This window comes from Tamandua tetradactyla, chromosome 17, assembly GCF_023851605.1.
Source record: "Tamandua tetradactyla isolate mTamTet1 chromosome 17, mTamTet1.pri, whole genome shotgun sequence".
Classification (NCBI taxonomy): domain Eukaryota; kingdom Metazoa; phylum Chordata; class Mammalia; order Pilosa; family Myrmecophagidae; genus Tamandua; species Tamandua tetradactyla.
This window is the reverse complement of record NC_135343.1, coordinates 47,413,827-47,438,089: the sequence shown is the minus strand read 5'-3', so window position 1 is coordinate 47,438,089 and position 24,263 is coordinate 47,413,827. Positions and strand designations below refer to the sequence as shown.

At 38.0% G+C, this 24,263-nt stretch overlaps 1 protein-coding gene and 1 long non-coding RNA gene across 2 annotated transcripts in view; one reads left to right on the top strand and one right to left on the bottom strand.

Moving 5' to 3' along the window:
* Positions 1 to 12,790, top strand: part of DUSP11 (dual specificity phosphatase 11) — a 28,763-nt gene extending 15,973 nt beyond the window's left edge. Inside the window, exons 4-10 of the mRNA XM_077134581.1 lie at positions 2,379 to 2,502; positions 4,208 to 4,268; positions 7,036 to 7,082; positions 7,345 to 7,420; positions 7,647 to 7,823; positions 8,655 to 8,729; positions 9,713 to 12,790. Coding sequence (XP_076990696.1) covers positions 2,379 to 2,502; positions 4,208 to 4,268; positions 7,036 to 7,082; positions 7,345 to 7,420; positions 7,647 to 7,823; positions 8,655 to 8,729; positions 9,713 to 9,863 — 711 coding nt within the window. The 3' untranslated portion in view covers positions 9,864 to 12,790. The remainder of the gene's footprint in view (positions 1 to 2,378; positions 2,503 to 4,207; positions 4,269 to 7,035; positions 7,083 to 7,344; positions 7,421 to 7,646; positions 7,824 to 8,654; positions 8,730 to 9,712) is intronic.
* Positions 12,791 to 12,812: 22 nt separating this feature from the next.
* Positions 12,813 to 17,764, bottom strand: LOC143661015 (uncharacterized). The gene is made up of 3 exons (XR_013164386.1): positions 17,466 to 17,764; positions 15,100 to 15,570; positions 12,813 to 14,985 (listed from the first exon to the last, which is right to left on the bottom strand). It is a non-coding gene; the product is annotated as an uncharacterized LOC143661015 (long non-coding RNA).
* Positions 17,765 to 24,263: the final 6,499 nt, after the last annotated feature.

Below are 24,263 nucleotides of genomic sequence, written 5' to 3'. Positions count from 1 at the left end.
AAGTTAAATTAGATAATGTGCTACCCAAAATATAAATTTTGCACAAAATAAACTTCTCCCTTTGATCTCACAGAAGTTGAAGTTTTAAAATATGGACTATATCATCCTTTACCCTGTATCTGATTTACCTTAGTCCTTTCCAGATCAGCTTCATTCGTATCTCCATTCACAGTCTAATCACTTTTTCAACTTTTATAACAGTTCCTTTTTGGGGTACTGTTGACTTTTATAGCTTTGTTGCTCTAACTCAGGTTTCTCATAAAGACCCAAAGTTTCAGGGAATGATCAGGTTATATGCAGATAGCTCAGGATTTAAAAATAACAGTTAACAACTCCTGAAGATATGTGACTTTTGTAAGAGCTTACAATCTAGGTCCCTTTACAGTAGACCCCAACCAATAACCCATGCTCTTGATGTCAATTCTCCATATTCATATATTATAGTTAGTCCATATGAGTAAGGACATACTGCCTTCAAGGTTCCCTCACTTAGTTGCATGCTTATTATCTCATATCTTAAACATATACAAAAATAGACATGCTCGTGATTTCTCATTGCACATCTATGAACTTATTATGCAGCTTCAGTATTTATCAACTAATGGCAGTCCTGTTTCATCTGTACCCCTGCCTAATTCACCCAATTTCATATTATTTTGAAGCAAAGCCTAGATATCACATAATTTCATCTGTACATTTTATGGCATCTATATTAAAAGATAGGACTCTTGTTCCACTTTTATTCCTTAATATCAGTTCCTTAAATATCATCTAACACCCAGTCAGTGTTCAGTTCTTCAGTTGTTTCCTAAATGTCATAAAAATTGTTTTTAAGAGTTTGAATTAGATCCAAATAATGTTCACATTTTGCAGTTGGTTGTTAGGTTTTATATGTCTTGTTTTTCTGTTTTTAGTTTTTTTGTGGTAATATTCATATAACATAAAATTGCCCATTTTAACAACTTTCAAATATACAATTCAGTGGCGTTAATATTAAATCTTATTTAATATACAGGCTCCCCCTCCATGTTTCTTTCACTTCTTTATTATTTTCCCTTGAATTTTAATCTTTAAAAGTCCAGGTGGTTTGTCCTATCTAAATTTTGATGATTGTATCCCTATCTGTTAACATAATTCTCAGTCCTTTTATTTCCTGTAAATTGGTAGTTGGATTTAGAGGCTTTGATTTTTTTTTTCTTGCAAGACAGTTTCATAAATGAAGATACGTCCTATCAGGAGGCATTGAATGTATGGTTGTCTCTTTATGTGTGATGTTAGCAGTCATTGATGATTATGCCTAAATTTGTTTATTCATTAGGGGGCTCTAAAAGTGATGCATTCTATCATTCTTTTTGTATTTATTAGCTGGGAATACTTCTAAAAACAGATGCTTCCCCTCCTCATCCAATTGGTTACCCGGTTATACAGTTTGTATAGGAAGAGCATAATTCTTTTCTTGTATTTAACAGTTTTCAAAATATTGGTTTGGTTTACTAATATCCTCTCAGTGGCAATCAATTAGATTTTATTTTATTTTGTTTATTTTTAGTATCATTATGAACTCTTGGATTTAAAAGTACTTGATGTCTCAATCATTGCAGTTATTATTCTTATTCAGGTGCAAATAGCTCTATATATTAGGCCAGTGGGAACATCTCAATTTTTCATGAAAAAAATATTCCAGACTCATCTTGTCCATTTTCTGCCTCAGACCTGAAATCAACCATTTCTCCAGGAAGCCTTTATTCCTTTTAGTGGGAATGATATTTAGAGATTACCATCTGAGTATTAGAGGTGTGCATTGCTACTTAGGTCTGACATTGTTTCTAGGAATTTTCAGTGGACAGAGCTAGGAAATGTTTATTTTTTAAAATATGAAATACAAAAAAAGTATCAAATATTCATTCTGATACTTTCCATTTAAATTCAGAACTACAGGATTTTTACTTAACCTTTTCTGTCTTATATATGTATCTACTCTCTCACTCCAAGAATACCAGTTCTTAACAGTGCCTCACAATTCAAATCCAGTTCTTCTGACTTTATTCTGTTATTATACTTAAATCACAGATGCTTTAGGAAGGCACTGGCCTTGTAAATGTAAAGGTTATTAAATTGAACTGTATATATATATTTTTATTTTATATGCATTCATTCCAGTGGGTTTTGCTTTTAGTATTGTAGGTCTGTTGACTGTCTATTCTGTAGTTTTAATGAAAATCGAGTGATACTTCATGGTTGAAAATGGCTCTTTGATCAGAATTGCTGGGATACCAGCTTATTATAGTCTCTTGGTTTATATTCTGGCTTTAATTAATCTTTAGTGTTTTTTCCCTTCAAATGAAATAATATACATTTTTTATGATTTTGCTTTATAGGATTTACCAGAAACGATTCCGTACTTAAAAATTTTTACAGTTGGGCATAAGGTGCCTGATGATAATACTATTTTAAAATTCAAATGTGCTGTTAATGGGTTTTTGAAAGAAAATAAAGATAATGGTGAGTTTTTTCTCTTTCTTGAACTTTGGCATGCATTTTGTATGGGGTTGGGGAGTTCTGATAGTTTCTGACTTGAAGTCTGTTGTGTTTGATAATGTTAAGGTCCAAGTGTCCAATGGTACTAGGAAAGTAAGGAATTTTCCTATTGATGGTCACAAGGAAAGAATTCAGTTTAGTTTGAAAAGTAATTCTAGTGAGAAATATGAACTAAACTAGCTTTCTAACCTCTTTAAAAAAATTTGAATGGGAAATTTGTAATAAAATTAAAATGCCCTTTTATTTATTGTTAAGATATCAGAGATGGGAAAAAAGCTTAAAAATCTCAGGGTCTTAGAGTTGCGTGAAGAGGCAAAAGCAAGGATGAGTCAGGCCCCTAGAAGCAAAACAGAAAGCGCAGATAGTGGAGTTGAATCCTCATCATATGTATGTAAGATATGTCTTTTGAGTTTTTCCACCGTGAGTACAAGTGAAGAAGGATACAATTCCCTCTTATTTTTATTCTTTGTACAGAAAGACTTTAAGTCAAAGACTGGTGTTTTCTTGTTCATTTAACACCTGCCTTACTCTATTCAAAATAGATCTTAATAGCTTCTGGATTTTAAGGATTTAGCTGCCATTTTCTCACATCTAACTACCAGGAACAACACAGTGTTTGCAATATTTGAAGACTTGAGCCATAGGACAGAGAATTAATTTTGCCCTCTTTTTAAATTTAGCTTGAGGAGTATACACTTTGCTAAAAAATCTAACAGGTAGTAAATATTCTTTTTCTCTTCCATGCGGCAGGAAGTAGAGAGAAAATAAATAGAGGTGGGAGTGGGTAAATAAGGCATAGAAGGTGAGAACGAGAGAAACTGGATGGATCATCAGGTTCTAAGATAAATTTTCACACTAACCTGAATGCTTAATATAGGCACTAGATTTTAAATATCCTATACCCTGGTCACAGTTCTTCCCCTATACTATAATTTTAAAACTTGAGAGACTAGGCTTTGCCTGTGATAACCACAGTGACTACAGAAGAGGTAAATTATCTTATTTGTATAAGCTGTACTCACAGAAATACTATCACTTATGTTGTTAAGGGCAGCTGCCAGGAAGCTTACTGCTTCCAGACTCCTTTGTGTGAAATTCTCAGACAGCCTCCATCTGTTCTCTGAGGGCTAGAAGTTCCTTATGAGTACATGAAAACAGATTTCTAAATCTTAGTTGTTCACATATACCAAGTACTGAGCTAGACCCTTTGTTGGTCTTCTGCTGGAGTTGTACCATCTTAGTTCTGTCTTTCAGTGCTCCCTACCATAGCAGTCTTGGGACTTTGCTTATGGCAAGTTTTGGTTATCTCAGCTGTAAGCCCTTCCCACAGGTACTAGGCTCACTGATGAAGAGAAGGAGCTGGAGCTGGCAGAGACTCAGAATATAGACTGATTCAGTAAACACTTACTGTCAGTACTTGACTAGGCCTTTTTCAGTTGACATCATTGGTTCTAACTGAAGTTATGCAAAATTTCCCAGAGACAATGATTTTTGACTATATATGAGATGATTCTTTATAGTATGTTCCTAAAAAACACATTTGTCTACAGGGTTACTCCTCTTCAGGAGAGTGGTAGTGTTATGGCAACTAATAAATGTTCCTTTTCAGAAAATTATACAACTTATTTTTTAGTGTATATACTTTAATTATATATTTCCTGTTTTATAGACAAACTTATTGGGGTCCACTGTACCCATGGTTTAAACAGGACAGGCTATCTCATCTGCAGGTAAGTTGCCAACACAAAAGTAGGTCATGTTTAAGTTGTTTTGCCTGATTACAATTTTAATGTAAGCTTATTGCAAAAAATGCAGACAGTTTAGAAAAATACGAAGTAGAAAGTGAGGATACCCTGCAATACTGTCTCTCACATACAGGACCATTAATAATTTAGTGCATATCTTTCCAGACTTAAAAAACAAGCATATATATGTAATTTCTTTAATAGTATGATATTTAGAAATTCTATTTTATAAATTAATATGTGGTGGACATTGTTCCACAGAAATATTTGGATACCCCATTCTTTTTAAAGGCTGCATTTTGCTCCTTTGCATATTGATTAACATAAGAGTCAGAAGTTTTTTCTTTTTTAACTTTTTTTATTGTATAGTATAACATATGTACAAAGCAAAGAAATAAAAAAGCAATAGTTAGAGTCAGAAGTTTTTGATTATGTAAAATATTGGAGTAATGAATATTCCTTTAAAAACATCTTTGAATACCTATGCTGTTGTCTCAATAGAGCTGATCAAAGTAGTTCTGAATAAAAAATATCCACCCTTATACCTCTGTGAATGTTGCTATACTGTATCTGTTTATATTTGTTCGTTCAGAAGATTTTATTGAGTATCTGTTTTATATAGGTATTATGTTGATTGCTAGGGTACAATTGTGAGCAAAGAAACTTGGTCTCCCCCTTTGTGAATTCTGACAGTCTAGATGGGGAATCGACATTGAAGAAACCCACAAATGCACACATAATTACAATTGATAAGTGCTAAGAAGGAGAAGTACATGAGACTGTTAGAGAGTATAAGGGGGGATTTGACATTGTCAAGGAGGTTAAAGAAAGTTTCACTGGGGAAGTTTGAGCTGATATCTGAAGGTTCAGTAGGTTAGCAATTGAGTAGACATGTTGAGGAGTGAATTCTGGGCATCAGGAATGGCAAAAACTCTATGTGGGAAAGCATATACTTTGTGGTAGGAACTGAAAGAATGCTAGTGAGGCTGGGCCATAGGGGAAGTATGGCATTCAAATGGAGCTGGAAGTGCGGGTACTGGCTAGCTTATGAAGGGCTGTGTTGAAGATTCTATACTTTATCTTAAGAGTGTTAGAAAGCCTTTGGACTTTCTTTTTGTTGTTGTTGAGCTTGTGGAATATATTTACATTCTTGAGCTATGATTTTGGTTACTGAGTGGAGAATGTACTGCTGGGGGAAACAGTGGAAGTAAGGGGACAAATTGAAGCTTATGTAGAAGTCAGGGCATAATAATACCTAGAACAAGGGGTACACAACTGATTCAGTGGTAAAATGCTCGCCTTCCATGCAGGAGACCTGGGTTCGATTCCCAGACGACCATGCATCCCCACTCCACCCCCCCCAAAAAAAATAATACCTAGGACAGGGTTGTGGTGATAGTTATGGTGGAAAGATGTGGCTGTATTCTAGAAATAATTAGGTTATTTCTTGGTCATAGATTGCAGGTGAGGGTAAGGAAGAAATGGCTGACAATAGGAGTCACTCCTAAGTTTCTGGCCCATTCAGGTGGCTAGGCAGTTTTTTTTCCAACAAATGAAAGTTTTATTTTTACTATTCTTATCTTTTTTTAGTAGATCATTTAATGTTTCACCAAAAGGATCCTCCCTCAAGTAAAATTGCTTATGTATTGAAACCCTGATTTTTTTTTAATATGAGTGACCATCTATTATCAACACCCTGCATTATTGACATTCTTTTGTTCTTCCTCATGGAAAAAACACTTTTTAATTCATACATTTATTCACTATCATTGTACACTCTAGGCATTCCTAGATTATACCATCTCAGTCTTTATCATCTGTCTTTCCTTCTGGTTACATGTGTGTCCCCAGCCCTCCTCCCTCCATCATTCTTACATTCAGCTTCATTCAGTGTACTTAAATTATTGTGCTACAATCAGGTAGTATTGTGCTATCCATTTCTTAATTTTTACAATCAGTCATGTTGCACAATCTGTATCCCTTCAGCTCCTATTACCCAATATTTACCCTATTTCTGTCTTCTAATGACCTGTGTTCTTAACTGAAATTCTCCAAGTTCATTCATTAATGTTCATATCAGTGAGACATACAGTATTTGTCCTTTTGTTTCTGGCTAATCTCATTCTGCCTAATGTCTTCAAGGTCCATCCACATTGTTACATGCTTCATAACTTTATTCTGTCTTACAGCTGCATAATATTCCATCATATAGATATACCACAGCTTGTTTAGCCACTTGTCTGTTGATGGACATTTGGGCTGTTTCCATTTCTTGGCAATTGTAAATAATGCTGGTGTAAACATTGGAGTGCAAATGTCCGTTTTAGGCAGTATTTTTAAAATATGTTAATATTTTCCCTATTTTGTCTTTTGCTTGTTGTTGGTACGTGATAAGTACTCTGTCATGTTAAGGAAATCTCCTGTTTGTGTACAAGGCATTTTGATTAAAAATGACTGTTGAATTTTATCAGATACCCTTTTAATGTTTGTCAGTTCGGGACTATTTTTTTCCCTTAATTTATTAAATTGTATTAATGTAAATAATTATATTTTAATAGATTTCCTAAAGTTGGGTTATCCTTGCATTCTTGGAAGAAAGCCTTTTTGTGGTCATGGTATATCTGTCTTTAATAATTACTAGATTAGGTATGTTGACATTTTCTTAGGATAAGTTAAATTGGACCTTTTATGAAAAAACTTGATTTTTTCTTTTTTGTACATATAAATGACCCAGATTATGTTGTTTTGTTAGATATTTGATTGATGTAGAAGGCATGAGGCCAGATGATGCAATTGAATGTAAGTATGAGGGTTGTTACACTTTTTCCTTTTAAAAGAGTCGAGGGTAGAAATGTAGCTGGATTTCTCAAATATGGGGGAAAAATTCTAACTCAGTTTTTCTGATATAAGATAATCTTTTGCCAGAAGTTTATAAAGGGATGTATCTGGAGATGCAAATAATAACCTGAATAATTAGTGAATGGGTTTCAGCTTTGCTTTGCTTTTTCTGAGAAGATTTGTTGATTATACAGTTATTTCTAGTAATTCATCCATTCCTCAGTATTCAATAGGTGCCGGGGACATTGCTTAGAAAGACAAAACTACATTGAAGACCTTCAGAATGGTCCTGTCAGAAAGTAAGTTTTGTATTTTATATGTGAAATTTGTAGTTAGAGTAGTCTCTTAATATAGTTTAAGTTGCTTTTATCCCTTCTTCTAGCAGCTTGTTTACTTGCTGGGGGAAACCTGCACAGATAGGAATGGGTCTAGATGGGATTATTATTTTCATAGACCAAAGTATAATCACTAAATTTCCTACCAAATTTGGAAACCAGTAATGTTGTGTGGAAAATTCTCTTTGAGGTATGGCGGTTCTGGTGTATCCAGGTCAAGTTGTTTTGAAGAATCGCAACAGATCCTGGAACCAGTCAATAAGTGTGTTAACCAAGGACCTCGGTATAACCTGTATCGGACTCAAGGTTACCCAGCACCTTCCCAGCATTTCCACTTCAACACCCGAGATTTGCAACAGTCGGTCAGGTACCTTGGCTTTCCCTTTTTCTAGAATTAAATAGAAATTATTAATATAAATTTTAGTAAGTACATTATGGTAATGATGAGGAATTGATGTTTTCTTGCTGATTAATAGGTCAGTCACTGTCAGCCAGGGAGTGCTTTCCACATTTTGCACTTAATGCAGGAAAATCAAGTACAGGTCAGGAAATATGTGACTATTCACAGGTGGTTGGGAAAGGGAGTTAGAAATTTTCATTGCTTCTAAACTGATTTGATGTGACTACCAGAAGAATTCTTGTGTTCTTAGGCTACATTAATAGTGTTATAGTTTTCAAAATGAGGGTGAGGGTTACTCAAAGAATAAATACAAATGATTAGACAAATACTAAAATTTAGTAGAAAACTTTCTAAAGGAGTTGAACAGAAAAATCAATTATTTTCAATTGGGAAAGGGAGAAAATATGGTTAAAATAGTGAGGTGCTATTCTTTCCCTGTTAATTTTGCAGCAGAATTTTTTTTAATGAGGCAGTCCACTATAGTAGTTAAGATTTAGGCCAGACCTGGATTTGTATCCTGGCTCTACCACTTGCCCGCTGTGTGGTCTTGGGTAAGTTACTTAGCCTCTCTGAGTTTTCATTTTCTCATGAATCAGATGGAGATTATAATCACACGTATCTCCTAGGGTTTGTTGTTGAATCTTTCATGAGTTAATAAAGCACTTAGTATATTATGAACACTTCTAAAAAATGTTGACATTTTTTAAAGATGTAAACAGTTCAGAAAAGTGTTGCTTATGTTGACAGTGGCACTGAAAATTGGTACAAACTTTTTCTTTTCTTTTTTTGTATGGACAGGCACCCAGGAATCAAACCCAGGTCTCCGGCATGGCAGGCGAGAACTCTACCTGCTGAGCCACCGTGGCCCACCCGGTACAAACTTTTTGAAACAAGTTTAATAGCCATAAAAATGTTCACACCTAGTAAGTCCATGCTGAAAGTAAGAGAAATCAAACTATGGAAAAAAAACTACATTCATCTAATCATTCATTTCTTAAACTCCCTACTATGTATCAGACACTGGACTAAATGGTCAGGTTACAATAGTATATATACTGAGATATTAATCCCAGCATTATTTCTAATTAGAAACAGCCTGCATCTCTAACAAGGGAGACTAGCTAAGTATATCCATACTATGACATTTTATAAAGCCATTGAAATTGATAGCTCACTTACAATAAGTAAAAATAATAGGTTATGATTCAACAAAATAAAAAGATAGTCGGGATGAAAGATCAAAAGGAAATATTAACCAGTTGAATTTTATTGAGATTAGGGTTTTGGGTGGTTGTTTTTCTTTGCCCCCTCCTCAGGTTTCCAAATTTTCTCTTGTATAATTATATTAGATTTATTGGTCTTCCTTTTGAAATAATTAAATTTAAATGCTTTCAAGTTACTTGCATGTACCGTGATTACAATTTCTATACTTCATAATTAATGTATACACTTATAAAGTGAAAGCGGTTCTCTGTTTTCAAAAATGAATAGCTTAATCTTTCTCATGTCGACCCTGCCAGACTTGTGGAAGGAAATTATGTGATTAGAATCGTCTGAGCATGCATATGTACCCATAGAGTAGAGCAGAATGGCTCCTGGGAACCTACTGTGGGCCCAGCTGTCATGTAGGTAATTTAAATGTATTGTCTTAATTTACCTTCATACCAATGGATGAAAATGGAAGCTATTGTTAGTTTCCTTTTATAAAGAACCAAGAGATAAAAAGATAAATTATTTTATCTGCCTAAGGTAACACAGGTAGGAAACAGTAGAACTGAAATATCTGTACTAGTTTATAAAGCTTAGTGTATTTTATGAATCTTAATAATACTTTATTACTTTTTGTTTTGTTTAAGGAAATTTTCACAGAATCAGAACTTTTACCGGAGAGGTCTTATCCCACCTCCTGGTCCCCCTGGGGAGGACTATTCACAGAGGAGATATTCTTGGAATGCAAAGCCAAGTACCAGTCAAGCAGCCCAGAATATAAGGTTACAGTATCCTTAAAATTACTGCAATAGTTGGGGATGGACACCAGTGACACCATCCTATTCTAGAAATCTATCAGGAGACCAGAGCTAGACTGAAGACAGATGGAATGACTTTTAAGTAGATCAAGTCAAATGAGGTTTATTGTCTATTTCATGGCTCCCTTATGCGTTCAAGCTTAAGGAACAGTTGTACTGATATTTAACTCTTTACTGATAAGTTTGCAGTAATTGCAATAATAAAGGAAAAATCTGTTATTCAAATCTTAAATTTTTTTAAAGAAAGTTATTTTAGAGTTTTTAGATGTTTAAAATTTCTACTAAACTCTCTCTAGGAGACAATCTCTTTAAAATCTAGGCACACAACAAACAAACAAAAACCAAATAAAGTAAAATAAAATAAAACCTAGTCACTGTCTATAATTAATTGTGGTATTTATACAATCACATATCTCTTTTTTTCTGTCCATTGTTAGATTTTACTAACTTCCTTTCACTGAATTGTTAAATATGCCATCGAATACAGAGTAGATAAACTTTTAGGGATTGTCACAGGGGCAAGAGAGACTGATAAACCAGAATGCTGACTTATTAAATTATAGTAGGTAATTTACCTGACATGATAATTGCCATCACCTGGATAGAACTATTCAGAAAATGTGAAAACTTCTATAAATTACAAAGATTGCTTGATAAACAGAACAGGATATGACTGCAGCCTGGTTATCTGGGAAGATTTGCATGGCTCTTTGGTCACTGTTCCTCTGTTCCTGAGGGGATCTTATCCCAATTGCATGTCACAAAAGAATGATGCCTTTCCCTTGACTCTAAGTGGTCTCTTCTGCTGGCATACCTCTGGAACACATAGATTGGTTACTTAGGAGGATGTTAATTATTTTTTAGTTGAAAAGGAGGCCAGAAATGTTTGCTTGCATGAGGAAGTGTCTGTCTATCATGACACATTAATCCTTGGTAAGTATTTGATGAATACTTGAGCAATTTGGCTTCGTTTTTTAAAGCCTCTGGTTTTGAGGATTTGTGTCATAGAATGTCTGATACTGTACATGATAGTTAAATTCTTCAGTCTCTTTTATATTTGAAGAAGAAAGATGTGAAACCAGACCTTAAGGAAGTACTCTATCTCACCTGCTTCCCTTGTCAGTATCTAATTAACTCAAGCAAGCAGCTTACCCTTTAAGTGATTGCTCATAAAGCTTTTGTCCCCCACATTTAACAGAGGCACAGAACTCTTATTGGGGAATTGTTTCCCAGGATCCATCATCAAGGCTTACTTGGAAAGACACTGAAGAAAGACATCTAGTAAGGTATAAAGGAACAAGCAGAGGTATCGATGGGGAGGCTAACTAGTCTAAAACATTTTAAGAGCCCTTTGACAAGCAGTTTCTAAGGAGGACATCACCAGCAAAAATGCACTACCACCTTCAAAAAAGTTTTCTTGATCCTATGGCCCCCTCGGACCTCTTGCCCTTTTCAGTTGTCAATATGACTTATTAAAAACTAGTCTCCAGATGACTAAAAAGCAGATGAAGAGCTGCCTATCTTCATTGGCTATAAGGGAGATGCAAATTAAGATGACACTGAAATTATCACCTCACACCTATAAGAATGGCTGCTGTTAAACAAACAGGAAACTACAAATGTTGGAGAGGATTTGGAGAAATTGAAACATTTATTCACTGCTGGTGGAAATATGTAATGGTGCAGCCACTGTGGAAGACAGTTTGGCAAATCCTCAGAAAACTAAATATTGAGTTGCCCTATGACTTGGCAATATCAATACTCTAATTGCCCAGAAGACCTGAGGGTAGTGACATGAACAGACATCTGCACACCAATGTTCATAGCGGCCCTATTCACAATTGCCAAGAGATGGAAACAATCCAAGTACCCATCAACAAATGAGTGGATAAACAAAACAGTATGTATGTATGATGGAATACCCTGCATCAGTAAGATGAAATGATGTTCTGAAACATGACAATGTGGATGAACCTTGAGGACATAATGCTGAGTGAAATAAGTCGGACACACAAGGACAAATGTATGATTTTGTTATTATGGTTCTGGTAGTCTCAGAGGCTACACTGTAGAATATAGCAGACCTAGGGATACATAGAAGCTAGAGATGGAGGAAAGGCTGTCTAAAGAGGTTGAATCTAAATACAAAGGAATGGATAGAAGTGATGATAATGAATTAGTGGATTAATAAGTACCATTGCCATATTGAAGGTGAATATGACTTAAAGAGGATGTATAGTGCCATGTATCCCAATGATTGAATTTAAGTTCTCACATGAACTATTTCAATGGTTCAATAGTGGACAGGGAGTCATTGGTAGAGGGATATAGGGGAAAACTAAAAATGCATGCTATGGCCAGTAGTTAACAGGCAGATAATGCTAAATCCCATCTTTACTCCTGTTGTCTCGTAAGAGCACCTGTGGCTTGAACTGAGCCTCCACAGGTTTTGTGCATGAGGTTTGCCTTCCTGGAACGTATAATTCACAGAGGGATTCTAGGTCAGATAAATCGTGAAACCCAGAGGGACCAGCCTCTCCAAGATTATCGGTTGATTGCAACCCCCTATCCTTCAGCGTGGACATTATTTCTCAGCATGGAAGAGTTGGAACAGGCATTCCCCAAGGATCCCTACAGAGTGGGAGAGGGATTAAAGGAGAGGGAGGAGGTATAACAGGAAAAAAGGATTTAACAAATGAATATGGCTGCTGAATCACTATATTAATATTCCTTCCAGCCTCCAGTGTTCTGGAGCAGCTGAAAGGAAAAATCTGAGATGATGGAATGGTAAGCCCATGACAAACTCTGGGATCTGTTCTGTAGCTGCTTGTTGAAGTGTGTTTTGAAAATTGTTGCTTTTTTTTATTTGCTTTGTATATATGTTATATTTTACAGTAAAAAAAAAGTTAAAGAAAAAACTAATCTCCATCTTATGTCTCTTGTCTTATTTATTCTTCAAATATTGTGGTTCTGGCTTCTGCTTGCCCCACACCATTAAAGGACCTCAGGCTAAAGAGACCGACAAATCTCTAAAATGCCTCTAATGGTCTATTTGGGCTTTTTAAAGTTTTATTTTTAATTGAAATTAAAACAACAAAAAATTAAGTATGTTAAAAGTCAAATAGTTTCTTTGTCCAAGGTTGTAAGTGTGCTTCTGGATTCTGAGATGCTGAACTCGGTGTGTATAAGCTGGTATTTCCCTAGAACTTTGGGTACCTCTGTGACAACTGGGATTCAGAGCTTGGGGTTCTGCAGCTCTGAAAGTCAGCACTGTTACATACAATAACAATTAACCAAAAAAGAGATGGGGCTTCAATTGAAGATGGGACAGATCTGGTTGGGACTGGGGTGAATTAGAATACACAGCAAAAGATGATAGTATAGGTACTTTAATGTTTCATCTACTGTATGAGATCAAAGGCAGGAATGTTTATTGTGTCTAGAACCTAAATTTTCTGTAACACACAGAAAATATGTACATAATCTTTCTTTTTTTTACATGGGCAGGCACTGGGAATCAAACCCAGGTCCTCTGGCATGGCAGGCGAGCATTCTTGCCTGCTGAGCCACCGTGGCCCACCCTGTAACATAATTTTAATCAGCCTGTTTGGATAGCTCATTTGGACAACCGAAACACATGGAGCCCAGAACGGGAATGAGGCCTTATAACTGTATACCTTTAATGTAATACCCGGAGACATCCCAGACTATGGTGGGCTGATAATTAAGAAGTGTTGGTAGAATTCCTTGAGGGACTGGAGAAAAAATATGGAAATACTGAATTTTCCCATCTGGGAAACCACTGGTACTCTCTCAAACACTGGGGACTCCCAAGAAAATGGGCCAAGCCCTTGATTTTGAGTTTGCCCTTACGAGACTTATTTCTGTCACAGAAAAGCTAAGATCACTTATGGTTATGCCCAAGAATTGCTTCCAGGAAGTCTCTATAGTTGTTCAGATGTGGCCTCACTCTCTTGGCCCAACCTGCAAGAAAAATTATTACATGCCTCCCAGTGTGGGACATGACATTCAGGGGTGAAGGTCTCCCTGACAGTGGGGGACGTGACTTCCAGGGATGAGCCTGGCCCTGGCACTGTGGGCTCAACAATGCCTTCCAAATTTAAAAGGGTGAAAAGAAAGGTGGGTATCAGTGGCTAAGAGTTCAAATGGAGTGAAGAGTTAATTCTGGAGGTCACTCTTAAGCAAGCTTTGGCTAGATATTTCTAAATGCCGTGGTTTGCCAAACTCCAACTAACATCATTCCTGTTAACCATAAAGAACACCTAGGGCTCTATCTGAAGCTCTACAAAAGTTTCATGTACTAGGTTTACTTTCCCAAAACCTACAACCTCCAGATGGGTTCCTAGGCCAGATAAGTTCTGAAACCCAGAGGAGTCAGCCTCTCCAAGAATATCAACCAATTCCATCCCCCTATTGTATACTGTTGACACCCCTTTTCAACATGAAAAAGTTAGGATGGACATAGTCCAAAGACCCATTGGGAGTACAATAAAAGGAAAAGGGAGTTAGAGAATAATTATGAATGCTGAATTACTATATTTCTTTTAGCTTCCAGTGTTTCACAGCAGCTGGAAGGAAAAACCGGAAAATGTATAATTTTTTAATGTATATGTCACAATAAAAAACATTTTTAAAAAAGAAAAAGACACCAAAAAAGATCAAATAGGTTCTACCAAGATTACCACGAAAAAACGCAGTCCTTCCCTCCCCCTGCATACCATTCCCCAAAGGCAGCCACTTATTTTTTTTTTACCAATAAAAATCATTTATTATATAAACCACGGACTCTTCCTTTAAAAGCTCGAGATTGCAATCATTTCAATCATGATACAATTAACACTTGCCCCACCACACCCACAAGGATCTCCAATTTTCAGGGTATCAACAACTGGATCCTGGGTCTCCTGATTCCCAGGTCAGCACTCAGGTGAATCCGTATAAGCAGCGTCCTCCCTGTCCTTGGGTCCCACCACAGGCACGTTGTCTGGATAACGAATTCCGGGCAGTTTCCAGCCCTAATCAGAGCGCCCTGAGAAGCACCCAGAGGCCCGTGCTGTAGCGCGATGTTGGCGGCTCCGAAACTGCGAAGACATTGTCACGATCAGGTCCACACCAAGGGCCCGAGGGAAGGGCCACCCGAAAACGAAGATTACAGCACACCTTCGCGGGCTGGGCGCAGACAGCACTAATCTCACCTGGCACGACCTCTGGAGGATGGGGAGCATTTCCAGGTCCTCGCCTGAGATGGGAGGGGGCGCTGAAACCACGAGCGGGGCCTGCTCCCGGGTGCCGCAGGGTAGGCGGGAAGGCAGGGACCAGATATGATGCGAGAACCGAGGTTCAGGTCGCGATGGAAAGGGACCATCACATATAAAATAGTGATTGAACAGTCAAATTCGTGTTAAATCCTATCTTCTCTGTTTTAACTCCTCCTCCTCCTCCTTTGATCCTACTCCCACTCTATAGGGATCTTTAGGTTATGCCCTTCCTTTTTCAGGTTGAAAAGGGGTGTTGATTATATAGCATAAGAGGATGGAATTAGTTGATATTCTTGGAGAGGCTGGTCCTTCTGGGTTTCAGGGCTTATCTAGCCTAGGAATCCTCTGGAGATGATGGGTTTCAGTAAAGTAAACAGTGTAACAAACTTTTTTTTCTTTCATTGTTGTCTGATGTTTCCAAATGTAAAAAAAAAAAAAAAGTCAAGATTCTTACACCAATTATCTCAAATGAGACCATGCAAAGTAATTCAAAGTGTATGCAACAATCATATGCCCCCCCTTCGGTATTGGTGTTTTATACAATGGTGTAATCAACAGAAAACTGAATAGCATGTTTGATTGGAAAATGTCACCTGTTTACAAAACATGCAGGACAGTTTCTACACATCATGTCTGTAAGTCTTAATTTACAATAACTGTTCTTTTCTGTTTTGTTTTTTATTTGGGAGGCGCATGGGACTGAACAATTTAGCTCTCCAATTTTATCCAACTACCATACAAAAAAGCAGAAATGACGGTCCCAACACTGCAAACTTGAGAAGGCTGAGATAGACGTTATCATCTGTCAGTAGGTTCAATGGTTTAGCTTGAAAATGTTGTCTTTTTCTTTTAGGAGAAATAAATTTCCTTAGGGCCTTTCCTCTAATTTTGCTAGACTGAGTTTCAGAAGAATCCCCCACAAATTTAAAGTGTGACAACTGTAAAGTATTCTGTTGCATTACACAAACAGAAGATCTTGGAACATTGCATAGACTAAAAAGACGACTGTTTGCTAAATGGCACTGAAGAAAATCCTAACCCAAGTGGCACTACTTAGTCCAAATGTTTCTGACCAAAGAAAATTATACAACAATACTTATAGGCTAACTTTTTAAGAGATGCTTGATACCAATACTGCACATATTTTACATGTCAAGTACACAGTTCAAGAGTTTATAAAATAAGATGATGCATTATTACCTTCAAGAATATCATATACAAGAGAAATCCTCCACAAATTACTTGTGACAGCAGTTCAAGTGGAAGTAATCTTATATACAAAAACAATCCAGTTTCTCCTCTGTGTTAAGTATATTATTTAAAGAAATTTAAGCGATTACTAAAAACGAACAAAAAAACCTAGCCCACTGAAAACTGATAGAAAGTGTCAGCTGTGGAATTTTAAATGTTTCCTTTTCTAAAAACATTCAGAATACTTAGCCTCTGTAGAAAGAAAAATATAAAACTCTGGATGATGATATTTGATCACACTACATAATTTAAAATGAAAGCATGTCATTGGTTATTTTCTACTTTACCCATTACCTTGACAGCATTATTTTGTGAACTAAAGTTTATATTTAGTTCAGCTGCATTTATGGCACAACATCTTATTGTCTGCGACTTCTCGCTCAGCGTCAAGCCCCCGGCCGGCGGGTGAGACAATGAGGAGAGACAGAGAGACGCAGACAAATCCGCGCTGGTGAGAAACACAGATCCAAGACACGTAGCAGTTGTAAGCACAGACCTTTACTGGAGTTAAGCTTGCATTCTCTGTTACAGGTTCCGCGCGGGACAAGATACCCCGCGGGGGAACAACCTCTATGCGACCGTCAGGTACGGCTCCCTGTGGGTCGTCTCCACCCACCCTGTCCGGGTAACCTCTTATATACTGTGCCCAAACCCAATAGGTTAGTGCCACGTATACAGAGGTGATTGGAAGATAGGGTTGGTGGGCGCGTACGTCATACGCGGAAACAGGATGCGGGCGCCATCTTGACTCACTCGATGGGCGGGGGGAACTCTAGAGCAGGCTGCAGCGTGTCCACTAGGCCAAACCCGGGAGGCGGCTCTCTACATCTTATCCCAAAACAGGGCACCAACTTTCCTTAAGTGTAACAGCACCAATTTTTTAGCAGCAATTTTTTAAGCGTTCTAACTCTACACTAATAAAATTTTTACAAAAGGCTTAAGTTCACATAGAATGATCTTTCACTCTCCCCTATCCTATACATATCTTAAAGATTTTCCTCCCATTTCATTCTGACCCGGTGGGGAAAGTGCAGGAATTTCAGAAAAGATACCTTTGACTCCAGCCTTTTCATAAACTCCCTTACGGCAGCACCGCCGGAAGACTCCTCCGCTGCTCCGGATACTGACTGTTGCTCACCAGCAGCACCCTGTCCTCCGGCTCGCTCCGGAAGCACAAGCACGCCCCTCGCTTCCCCAAGACCTCGCGGTCGTAGGTCCACGTCTGGTTCGGCTTGAACTTCATCCTAGAGGCGGCCTCTCGCTGCTGGGGCTGCTCGGGCCACAGCCACCCGGCCGGCCGCCGCCACCCCGCCGGGAAGTGGGGCCAGGGCAAGTCCGGCGCCGGGAGGGGCGGTGAGGCCGGTCTGTCCGGGAGGCATCGCTCCCACGCGGGGCTGGACGCGAACGCCCGTCACTGGGACGCGGAGGCCGGGGTGGGCCGCTTTCTATGGAGCCCGCCGCGCGCTCTCAGGGCCCGCTAGCCCGGTCGCCGCCAGGGAAGAGCGAGGAGAGACGCTCCAGGCTCGCGCCATGCGGGGTCAGTTGCCCCAACTCACACCTAGTGGCAGCAGTACCCCGCCCAGTGCAAGAAACTTTTATAGAGTCTCAGTTATATCCCTAGGTGTTCTTTAGGGTTAATAGGCATGATGTTGAGTGGGATTTGGCAAACCGTGGCAATTAGTAATATGTAGCCGAAACTTGCATAAGACTCTAAGAGTAGCCTCCAGAATAGACTCTTGATTCCATTTGAACTTTTAGCCATTGACATCTTGTTTTGTTACCTTTCTTTTCCCCCTTTTGGTCCGGAAGGTATTATCAATCAATGGTGCCAGGGCCAGGCCCATCCTTGGGAATCATGTCCCATATTGTCGGGGAGACTTTCACCCCTGAATGTGATGTCCCGCATTGGGGGGAGGGTAAGAGGTTTCCTAGCAGCAACTCTTAGGCATAAATATATATATAGTCTTAGCTTTTCCACTACAGAAATAAGTTTCATAAGGGCAAGCCTCAAAATCAAGGACTTGGCCCATTTTCTTGGCAGTCCCTAATGCTTGAGAGCAACGCCAGGATTTTTCCAAATGGGAAAGTTTAACAGTTCCACATTTTTTTCTCTAGTCCCTCAAGGGATTCTACCAATACTTTTTTCCCCCCTCCATCCTTCAAGGGACGCTACCAATAGTTTTTATCAGTCCACCATAGTCTGGAATGTCTCCTGGGAATTACAAACTCCCCTTCCGTTCTGGGCTCTGTGTGTGTGCTGGTTTAAAATGATGTATTTATCCTAGAAAAAGCCGTGTTTTAATCCTAATCCCATTTTGTAAAAGCAGCCGTTTCTTCTAATCCCTATTCAGTACGGTATGTTTTGACACTTTAATTAGATCATCTCCCTGGAGATGTGACTCAGTCAAGAGTGGTTGTTAAACTGGATTGTTAAACTATTCCAGGTGGGTCTTGATTAGCTTACTGGAATCCTATAAAAGAGGAAACATGTCTGAGAAAAGGAGAGTATCCGAGAGAGCCGAGAACGCCACAGCACCACGGAACAGAGTCCACCAGCCAGCAACTTTTGGAGATGAAGAAGGAGAACGCTTCACAGGGAGCTGGAAAGGAAGCTAGAAGATGGTGCTGTGTTCACCAATGTGCCTTTCCAGCCGAGAGAGAAACCCTGACTGTGTTCACCATGTGTCTTTCCACTTGAGAGAGAAACCCTGAACTTCATCAGCCTTCTTGAACCAAGGTATCTTTCCCTGGATACCTTAGATTGGATATTTCTGTAGACTTGCTTTGATTGGGACATTTCCATGGCCTAAAAATTGTTTACTTGCAACTTATTGAATTCCCCTTTTTAAAAGCCATTCTGTTTCTGGTATATTGCATTCCAGCAGCTAGCAAACTAGAACAATGTGTTTCAGTTGTCCAAATGAACTACCCAATCAGGTTGATTTAGATTGTATGTTACAGAAAATTTAGATTCTAGACACAATAAAACTCTCTGCCTTTGCTCTCATACAGTAGGTGAAGCATTAGCGTATATATACTGTCATCTTTTGCCCTGTATTCTGATTTACTTTAGTCCCAACCAGATGGGCTTCATTTTTATCTCTAATTGAAGCCCAATGTCTTTTTCAGTTACTTTAACTATTATTGTATATAACAATGCTGACCTTCGGAGCTGCAGAATTCCAGCTCTGAATCTTAGGTGTTATAGAGGTTCTCAAAGTTCCAGGAAAGTACCAACTTATTCACATATAGCTCCATGTCTCAGAATCTAGAAATACACCTACAACTTCGGACTAAGTATGGCTGCTATAAGAGCTTACAAGCTAGGCTCCAATTTTCTTATAAGTATTTTCTGAAAAAGTATACTTGTTCTTTTGTTTCTGGCTTATTTTGCACAACACATTGTCGCCAAGGTTCATTTAGTTTGTTGCGTGCCTCATGACATCATTCCTTTTTGTAGTCACACCATATTCATATGTATACACACACATATATATACACAGTTATATATATATACCCAGTTTACCTTTTGGCTTCTCAGTCATTGTACCCTTCAGCCCCCTCTATCCATTTAGCATCATGGATAATGTCCACTTGGTTGTACAATCAGCAGCACTCTCAATTTTAGACCATTTTCATTGGTCCAAAGAGACAAAGAACCAATAAATACAGCCTCACCCAATATCAAATAAAAACCTCCCCTAAAAAAAGAATCCCCCCTCCCCAATGTCTTGCCCCTCCCCACCAATTATTTACCCCTGGTATTGTTGTGGTACTGTTGCGGTCTTCCTGTTAACTATAGGCCATAGCATGCAATATTAGTTTTTCCCCATACCCCTCTATTATTGACTCTGTACAAGAGCAAACCCTTGAAGGAGTTCATGCAAGAACTCAGCATTGTAATAAGTGGGATACATGGCACTTTACATCCCCTTTCAATCATATTCACCTTCAATATGGCAATGTTACTTATAACCCCACTACTTGGCCACCATCACTTCTATCTGTTCCCTTACATTTAGGTTCAACCTCATTGGGTAACCTTTCCACTGTGCACCTCTAGGTCTCCTTTATTCTACAGTATAAACCTCTGAGATTACCTTTACAGAATTGTAATAGCAAAATCATACGGGATCTATCCTTTTGTTTCACTTAGCATTATGTTCTCAAGATTCGTCCATGTTGTCATGGGACCTCATTTCGTATTACTGATGCATAATATCCCACAGTATGTATTTACCACATTTTGCTTATCCACTCATCTGCTGATGGGCACTTGGATTGTTTCCATTTTTAAGCAATTGTGAAGAATGCTGCTATGAACATCAGTGTGCAAATGTCTGTTCATATCACTGCTTTTGGCTCTTCTGGATATATACCAAGTATTGGTATGGTCAGGTCATATGGAAACTTGATATTTAATTTTCTGATGAACTGCCGAATGTCTTCCACAGTGGCTGTACATTCCCACCAGCAGTAAATAAGTGTTCCAATTTCTCCACATCCTCTCCAACACTTGTAGTTTTCTGTTTGTTTAGTAGCAGTCATGAGGTGATGTTTCACTGTAGTCTTGATTTGCATTCCCTTATAGCTAATAAAGATGAGCATCTCTTCATGTGCTTTTTAGCCAGTTCTATTTGTTCTCTGGAAAAATGTTTATTCATATCCTCTGCCTATTTTCGATTTGGGTTTGTTCTTTTGTTGTTGAGCTGTATAATTTCTTTATGTATACAGGATATCAAACCTTTATGTGATATGTGGTTTCCAAATATTTTCTCCACTTGAGTTGGCTGCGTTTTCACCTTTTTGACAAAGTCCTTTGACACACAGAAGCTTTTGATTTTAAGGAGTTCCAATTTATCTTTTTTTTTCTTTTGTTGCTTGTGCTTTGGGTGGAAGTTTAAGAAGCTACCTCCTATTAGTAGGTCTTGAAGCTGTGACCTACTAATCAAGGTCAGTAGGTTCTGATTACTGACCTACTTAAGCTGCCATTTCCCTATATTTTATTCTAGGAGATTTATGCTAATGGCTCTTATATTTAGGTCTTTAATCTATTATGGTTTTTTTTTTGGGGGGGGTGCATGGTCCAGGAATCAAAGCTGGGTCTCCCGCATGAAAGGCGAGCATTCTACCACTGAACCACCTGTGTACCCCCTTTAACCTATTTTGAATTAATTTTTTATAGGTGTAGAGTAGGAGGCCTCTTTCATTTGGCTGTTGATATCCAGTTCTCCCATGAAAAGACTATGCTCTCCCAGTTCAGTGGATTTGGGAGCTTATTAAAGATTACTTGACCGTAGAGTTGGGGGTCTATCTCCATACATTTGATTTGATTCCAAAGGTCAATACTTCTGTCTTTGTGCCAGTACCATGCTGTTTTGACCACTGTGGCTTTTTAGTAAGTTTTAAAGTCAGGTGTTAGTCCTCCCACTTTGCTCTTCATTTTTAGGGTATTTTTATTTTGTTGAGTTCTCTTTCCCTTCCAAATGAATTTGGCAACTAGCTTTTTCAAGTCTTCAAATAGGTTGTTGGAATTTTAATTGGTATCATGTTGAATCTGTAGATCAATTTGGGTAGAATTGACATCTTAATGACACTTAACCTTCCTATCTATGAACAGGGAATGTCTTTCCACCTACTTATATCTTCTCTTATTTCTTTTAGCAATGCTATGTAGATTTCTTGACATCCCTGACTAAGCTTCTTTCTAGATACTTGATTCTTTTGGTTGCTGTTTTTAATTGGAATTTTTCTTCAATTTTTGCCCACAATTAGGTCATTACCTGTGTATAAAAACATTCCTGACATTTGTACATTAATCTTGTATCCCACCACCTTGCTGAATTTATTAGCTCAAGAAGCTTTGCCTAGATTTCTCAGGGGTTTCCAAGTATAGGATCATGTCAAATAATCAAAGTTTTACTCTTCCTTGCCTATTTGGATCCTTTTTATTTATATCTCCTGCCTGATTGTTCTAACTAAAAATTCTAGTACAATGTTGAATAATAGTGGTGACCGAGGGCATTTTGTCTGGTTCCCAATTTTAGGGGGAATGCCTTCAGTCTCCCACCATGGAGTATGAAGCTGGCTACGGGTTTTTCCTATATGCCCCTTATCATACTGGGGAAGTTATCTTTGATTCTTACCTTTTGTTTTTATCAGAAAAGTATGTTGAATTGTGTCAAATGCTTTTTCAGCATCAATCGATATGATCCTATGATATTTCCCTTTCAATTTGTTAATGTGTCGTATTACATTGATTGATTTTCTTATGTTGAACCACCCTTGCATTCTTGGCATAAATCTTGGTCATGATATATAATTCTTTTAATGTGTTATTGGATTCAGTTTGCTGGTGTTCTGTTCAGAATTTTAGTATCTATATTCATTAGGGAGATTGGCCTGTAGTTTTCATTTCTCATAGGGTCTTTATCAGGTTTGGGTATTAGGGTGATGTTAGCTTCATAAAGTGAGTTAGGTAGCACTCCTTTATTCTCAATTTTTGGGAAGCATTTGAGCAGGATTATGTTAGTTATTTTTGGAATGTTTAATAAAATTACTCTGTGAAGTATGACACCAGGGAAAGATAGATGATAAAAATTGAGACAGTAAACTTAAGGAATGCCTAGAGTGGACAATAATGGTGATTTAATATACAAATAAAAAATCTTTTTTTCATGAGGGAGAACAAATCACCGTCAACATTGCAAAGTCTTGAAAATAGAAAAAAGTACAGTCAATGCAAGCTAGGGTCTATAGTCAACAGTAACATTGTAATATGCTTTCACTGACTGTAACAAAGGCATTATGCCAAAGCTAAATGTCAAAAGGTAGGGGGCATGGGGGAGGGGAATGGATTCTTTGTGGAAGAAATGGAAATGTCTTCATAGAGATAATGGTGGCAAAGACCCTATTTACTTAAGTTGGATTGTCTGATGTGAGATTAAAGTTGTTTAAAAATGAACAGAGAAACAAATGCTAGAGAAAATGCAGAAAAAAGAGATGTACCTATTCATTGTCAGTAGGGAAACTAAGAGTAGAGGCACAGCCCCTTGGAGGGCAGTGTGGTAGTTCCATGGGAGGCTAGGGGTGGGGTTGCTACATGATCCTGAAACCCCCTTGCTCAGTATATACCTAGAAGACCTGAGTGTGGGAACATGAATGAACACTGCACCCTGGTATCTACAGTGGCAGTGTTTGCAATCCATGATGGATGGAGGTGGCCTAAGGGTACAATGACTGAGGAATGGAAGAGGGAACTATGGTGTATACATACAAGGGTCTACTGAGTGGCTGCAAGAAGGAATGAAGTTGTGAGGCATGTAACTAGGTGAGTGAACCTTAAGGACTATATGTTGAAGGAAATGTCAGAAACAAAGATAAATATAATCATGCCTCACTCATATGGACTACCTACAATATAAAATATCAGTGAGCTGAAGTTGAGAGCATGGGTTGTCAGGTTGGGGCCTGTTGTGAAGGGTCCTAGATTTTAAGCTCTTACAGCAGTCACATATATTCAGGAGGTGTAACTGTTATTTCTATAATCTGAGATACTGAACTGTTTGTATATAACCTAGTCATTCCCAGAAATTTGGGGTATTTATGCAACACCTGAGACCCAGAGTTAGAGCTCTGAATCTATGAAAGTCAGCAGTACCCTATAAAGGAACTGTTCAAAAAGCTGAAAAAGGGATCTGACTTTGAGTAAAGATATGAATGAAGCTGATCTGGATAGGACTGAGGTAAATCAAAATATAGGGTAAAGGATGATATCGTTCATATTTTAAAACTTCAACTTCTGTGTGAGACCAAAGGGAGAGATGTTTATTTGGTGTAAAATTTATATT